Source organism: Alnus glutinosa, chromosome 4, assembly GCF_958979055.1.
Source record: "Alnus glutinosa chromosome 4, dhAlnGlut1.1, whole genome shotgun sequence".
Lineage (NCBI taxonomy): Eukaryota > Viridiplantae > Streptophyta > Magnoliopsida > Fagales > Betulaceae > Alnus > Alnus glutinosa.
The window spans coordinates 11,800,036-11,806,771 of NC_084889.1; the positions used below are offsets into that span (position 1 = coordinate 11,800,036).

The 6,736-nt window shown below is 35.8% G+C and overlaps 1 protein-coding gene across 1 annotated transcript; it reads right to left on the reverse strand.

Annotated features, from left to right (window-relative positions):
• Window positions 1-689: 689 nt before the first annotated feature.
• LOC133867322 (uncharacterized) lies at window positions 690-4,646 on the reverse strand. The gene is made up of 6 exons (XM_062304047.1): window positions 4,433-4,646; window positions 2,446-2,516; window positions 2,326-2,363; window positions 1,725-2,234; window positions 1,562-1,652; window positions 690-948 (listed from the first exon to the last, which is right to left on the reverse strand). The coding sequence occupies exons 1-6, from the start codon at window positions 4,572-4,574 to the stop codon at window positions 862-864; spliced, it is 939 nt and encodes a 312-aa protein (XP_062160031.1). The 5' UTR covers window positions 4,575-4,646; the 3' UTR covers window positions 690-861.
• Window positions 4,647-6,736: the final 2,090 nt, after the last annotated feature.

Genomic DNA, 6,736 nt, shown 5'->3' on the forward strand with positions numbered 1-6,736 from the left:
AGTCAGAAAATAATCGGAAAAGAAACAAACAATGGCTCAACTGCATAAAAAATAAATAATAAAAAAAAAATTATGACCAAAAAAGAAAATCCATATTTATCTTAGATTTTAAGAAACAAATTAATTTATATTAAACATTAAATTAAATATTAATAAATTAGTCATATTTGTAATTATTAAACAATTATTATTTCAATTATTATTTCACACTAATTTTCATAACTCCAATAATTTTACACAACTTTTCATAGCTCCAATTATTTCCTACCATAGTTTTTCGTAAAAAAATAATCTCATACAACTCTCCCTCAAACATGATTTCAAATACAATTTAAATTCTATCAATCAACCAAACATCTTTTATTTGCTTCGAAATTCACACATCAAATAATAATTGAATTCAAATTTCAAAAATCAAATACCTAAACTCACCATTAAACTTTTTTTTTTTTGGGGGGGGGGAGGGTGGGGGGGGCGACCACCAACTTGAGGAGTGACTGATCACCTCAAGGGAAAGTCCGGCCGCCCCTTTACTTAGCATGTTATTTTATTTTTGACTTTCTCCCAAAGTTTCTGTGGCAGGATTCAGACAGTTCATTTGAGAATTACAGAATTACAGGTTCTGAAATTCTAAGAAATTGCATGGGGCCTCGATCGAATAGCATGTCCCAATATCAAGTCTATCAAGGTCACAAGCAAAACGGTTGTATTATAAGCAGTGCCTGATTTAACAAAAAACCAAAAAAAGATTTAACAGTATTTGAGGATCAAGACAGGACAGCTGTATCATTCGGATTTATCTTAGGTGCTTATGTTTAAAATATAAGCATTGTCCCACATTACACAGTTGATAAATATATCTCATGCACCATACTTGGGGGCCTTCCAAAGCTTAAAGGCAACCTCATGCAGAAACCTATCTGCTGGTATCGCAAGAACTCCACCATGCTGCACAAAGAAAAAGAGGAGAAAATTATTTATTATACACATGGTCAAGCATTAAGCAACTATACAAAAGATTTGTTAACCGATAAAAGCCTAGACAAATTAAGCAACTATACATACATATTCATATTAATATACACAAGCAATTATGCAGAACCTGCAGGAGTGCATCCTAGGAAAAGGTTTGAAATGATCTTCCAAACTAAATGAATTTTAAGGCATAAAATCAAAAGCTAGTGCACTTGTGGGCACAGATTATTAGTCATTAGTCAATACAATAAATTTCTCAACAATTCCAGCTGGTTCCATGTCATGATGGTGACAAAATTCACTAGGCTGATAATGTACAAGGCCATTTATTAGAAGTACATTTTATTCCATAGCACATCTCCACTATGTAAAGAACATGCAAGAGAGCACATGTTTGGAATTAAAATACCATATAATATGCCCAAAAATCTATTTGATTTAGGTCTTACTGCTGATTAACTTCAAGTAATACTAACATCAAATATTTAGTAACTCATACAAGTGAAGAAATTACAATTACAATATACTATAAAACATTTACTTCTAGATGTGAAGAAATTACGTGTCTGATAACTTTAACTTGTACCTCCTTAAAATCTTTAAAGGAAAATGCCTCTACCATATCCTTGCGGGTCACACCATACTGCCATTGAGCAATCAACATTGGGCAATGGTGCCTGTTCAACATAAATTAGCTGGAGCTGTAACAAATGTTTAAAAGTGCTTGAAACCACCAATTTTTTACTCACCTAACATCTTTCCGTGGTTTCTCTCCTCTCAGTGTGTAACTTTGACGAGGGAAGAGCACCGAAAGATCAGAGTTCTTCTCATCTTTAGCAATCAAAACTGACAAGTTGGGATCATCGTCCTCTGGGACATTGCCATAACTCATCACAAGGGACAAATGCAGACGAGAACTGATTTCGGATCCAGGTTGGGCTATCTGCATTACACCACCAACCAAGGTATTGACATACACAGTGTCATCGGCAACAGCTTTGTTTCTCTCACCATTTACCTTTTCGCCATCCCCAATGTGCACAAAAACTAAATCATACTCACTTATCTCCAGTGTGTTCCCTTCTTTAAATCCAAGCAAATTTAGCAACTTAGAGGCCACAACATTGGCCGGTAGTTCCGCAAGGCAACATACATTTTTCATTAAATCATCAAATTTCAACACATTACAGCCAATTTTGGCACCAAAAGATTTCAAACTTGGGCTGTTTGTGATTATAGCAGCTTTCATACCCATGAACCTGAAGTTCGAAAGCATGTTGGTTGATATTGTCTAATTACATTTCAGCATATAAGACAGCAACTACAGAGAACAGAAGAGAAAAATAATACCTCTCATCAATGGTTGGCATTTTAGCTGTATTGCCACTCTGAAAAACCAAGACATCATATTTTTTTTATTACACTTCATCATAAAACCACTCTCTGATGCTAAAAGTATGGGGATCTCACCTTGTTGAGATGAGCTTCACAAGCATCCAGCAATACTGCAAACTCCCTAACTACTCTCTCATCCTCAATTTCTGCAATCTAAATTCAAGTCAATCTCAATGAACATAGATTGAACAACTTCAAGAGCAAATTGAGGAGGAAAAGAATGCTGAATAACCATGAAACAGAACCAGCATAAGGTGATTCAAATTGGACCATCTGCAAGGCGCATATATGGGGTTTTTAAACCTATGACAATAATGCATATTTAGTAAAACTTATCCCCCTCAAGAGCTCTATGCTAGATCTTGGGCACCAATTGAACTTCTGCATCTAATAGGTTGCATAAATTAATAGCCTCTCGGGGAAGATGGCAAACTCACCTCACAAAATAAGCTCAGAAGCATTGCTAAGCAATTTATCAGCTTTAGAGTTGGTAATGGCAATAACATTTTTCTTTGGCATGATGTTTGGCATCCTACAGGTGGTTTATTGGACACATATGGTAGCAGGGTTGTCTATGATGCAGGCCCTTCCATTGGTCCGAAACTTTCCTCTATCATTCGTTGTGGGGAATGGTACTGGCCTCAGGCTAGGTCTGATGACTTAGTTGTTATTCAGAGTTTGCTGCCAGATGTTGAGATTGGTGAAGTTGATCACCCGGTCTGGGCTTCTAAGAGTGGTGAGTTCTCAAGTGCTGAAACTTGGGAAAGGCTTAGAGAGAGGAAGCCGGTTGTAGATTGGTTTAAGACTGTTTGGTTCCCAGCTGCTATTCCTCGTCAAGCGTTCTTCCTTTGGCTGGCTTTTTATGATGCTCTTATCACTAGGGAGCATATGTGACGATGGGGTTATAAAGGGGATTCTTTGTGTCTCTTCTGTCACTCTAAACAAGAGAATAGAAACCATCTCTTCTTTGAGTGTTCTCTGAGTAAGAGAATTTGGACTGCTTTAATGGCTGAGTGTGGTGTAGCAGATCCTCCGGTGGTTTGGGAGGATGTTTCTCGGTGGAGTAAACGACATATGAGAGGGAAGAGCTTGCGTGTGGCAGCTCTGAAGCTTTGCCTTGCAGCTAGTGTTTACAATCTCTGGATTCAGAGAAACTTGTTGCTGCATAGTGGTACCCCTCGGTCTGAGGATGCTCTTCTTTCCAAGATCAGATGGGAAGTGAAAGTTAGATTGATTTCAAAGTTTGTTTCAAAGTAGTCTTGTCTTTGGAATTTGCTTTGTTTAATCTCCTTGGTGTTTAGAGCTGTGTGTGTTGGCTATTTGTTTTGTTTGTTGTTTCCTCCGTTTGAGGTAGCTTTTGTGATTTGTGTTTGGTTCTTAATTTGAACCGTGTTTCCAGGCCTCTGGAGAGTTGTATTGTTGTGTTTGTGCAATAAAGCTTTTATTCACCCAAAAATAATAATAAAAAAAAAAGCTTCCTATGATTGGGGTGCGCATATGGACTAAAATTTGCCCATTTTTTTTTTTTTTTTGTATGAATGTGTGAATTTATATCAAACAAACAAAACAACTACAAAACTCTCTTTAGTGAAAACTAAAGAAACACTGACACTATACAAGTATCAACCCCCACCAATCCTCTCCGTATATCTACCAGGCCAACACAGCCCTACACAAGAACAACAACCAGCAAAACAAAAAACCAATTACACTAGAATATTCGAATCTATACCCCAACTGCATGGAGTGTCAGTGTTTAATCTACCCGCCTCAATTGCATGGAGTTCATCAAAACTGAAGGCTTTAAAGGCAGACAAAATACAGAGGAAACATCAATTTAACTTTATTTTTTTATTTTTCACGCATCCAATTAGTATTTTTTTTTTTTTTTTGTTTCGAGGAATTTGATAATAAAATCCCAATCTATTTTTCATTTATTATTATTATTATTATTATTTTTTATGCATGACTAATAAAACGAAATTAAGTTGTAAATTGAAGAGTGTGATTGATATATCAATTTAAACCACAGTAGAGGGAAAAAGGAAGGAGAGAGTAGAACCAGAGGGAGGGGCATTGGGTAGGGTCAAGAAGCCACAGGAAGCTTTGGACGCGAGAGAGTGGAGATTATTGTGCGATGGGTCGATGAAACGAGCCAACCCGTCCCCGTACAACACCAGTGCTCGGCTTGGCTTGTCCGCCATTTCCCTCTTCTTTCTTCTTCTTCTTCTTCTTCTTCTTTGTTCTGAAGCAGCTGAAAAGAGAGATGGTTCTCTTTGTAAGCGTGGGGTTCGATACACCCGAATATTGCATACGTGGCACTTGATCTGAGTAGACAAAATAGGGTATTTTTTCTGATCAAATGAATTTCATTTAAAACAAAAAACAAAAAAAAAACTAAACTACTCATAAGTCATAACAAATAGTGGTAAAGTGTATGGAAAAATGCTGAACTTATAATTTTTTTACAACTTATTAATATGTGTCAAAATGTGAAGGAAGGATACTAAAAAAAAAAAAATTAGATGGTTAGCAAAGATACATCAAGGTCAGAACTCAGAAGTTCATTACCCGAACTAGATCTAGGTGCAAGAGCCATTAAGACCGGGGGGAAGAAGGGAACAAAAATGGTGTCTTGGAGGTGAGGTGTCATGTTACTCGTGAGAGAAGGAGGCTTGCTTGCTGAAAAAGCCTATAGAGTATGATTTAAGAATCAATATGAACTCAATACAAAATTAGCGAATTAATGTTTAGTAAATATAATTTGGGTCAAACTAGGTTTTTGATTAATAAACGGATCATTTCGGGTAAACTTGCTTAACCTACAGGTGACCCGCGCAACCCGTATAAATTATTTAAAAATATATATATTCACCATTTAAAAATTAAAACCCTAAAGTATAGACCCAATTACACATGTAATCTTATTTTCTTTTATTACTTTGCATTTGTTTATGTAGATAAACTTTATTGGATTGAAATATTATTATGATTGGATATTACATCGAAAAGTTGGGTTATGTTTACTAATTATAGTTAATTTGATATTGATTGTCATGAATCTAGTTTGAAAAAATGTGTACAATTGATATAATTTATACTTATAAGATATGAAATTGTGTTAATCAGGTTATACTAAGTATTTGGGTTAATTTAACCCATTTATATTAAACCCGTTGACATGAGTTGTGTTTGAGTCAACCCAACATGATCTGTTATTAAATGGGTTACGCGGCTCTTGTTACCCATTTATTTAAACGAGTCGTATCAAGATTAAGAAGTTTAATCTGTTTAATTAAATAGGTTGGATTCAAATTGACACATTTAGTAATATACATATGTTTTGACGCGACACGAACCCGACCCATTAACCAAAATTTCCACCCTACCCTAGAGTCAAAACGACATACACTTGAAAAAAACAGGCAACAAAACCAATAATAAAATACGATGGAACAAAACAAAATAAAAGGAAGGGGAAAAAAAAATGGAGTGAGAGGTTACAAGAGTGGGGTTTATATATAGGGACATTTTTATAATTTCACATGACTCCTTTTCGGTTCCTCTCAATTGGAGAGGATCCGGGTCCACACTACCAGTGGCGGGGCGTTTGCTTCCATTCGACCATCAAAACGTCCACACTTTAGAAGCCAAGTTGAAGAGATATAATGAAAATCCAACTAAAGTATTGTGAAGATTTGGGAAGCAATGCATATTCAGGCCAGAAGTTTCTGAAAATAATATGATGATTTTATTTACAATAAATATTTAGAAATAACTTGCAAACAACTCATACATGACCCTATTGTCATTATCATTATCTTTTGGCATACATTCATCCAAAAACTTATGGTGCCTGAAATCAGGAACACATCTTTTCTTCAAGCTATAATTTACATTGCATGTGACAATTATTCTTTTTGCATTCAGAAAACTATATACAGAATAAGCAACAATTTGATCACCAGGAAAAATAGTATACACATAACACACGGTGATCAAAGGAGAACTGTTGAGGCAATGATAGTGTAGTTCTCTGCTCGCTTGAAAATACAGGCTTCAAAACAGATCATAAAAATCGGGGGCTACATCCCTAGCTGGTGAGGTGTAATCATGGATCTCCTGGTACCGCCATCCTGGCCTTTCTTGCAGTGAGTGCCTTCGCCTGTTTTAGCAAAGATGAATCATCTAGGATCACAATTTACATTACCAAAAGTCATAAGGGCTTTTGAGAAAAGTAATAATGAGTCATCTTTTATTACTATGAAAAACCACTAAATATGTAACTGAAGCAAAGAATACCGTTTTTTTAAGTACTCCCTTGGTAGAAGACACTTCATTCTGAGTCTTCCAATTTTGTGTTAAA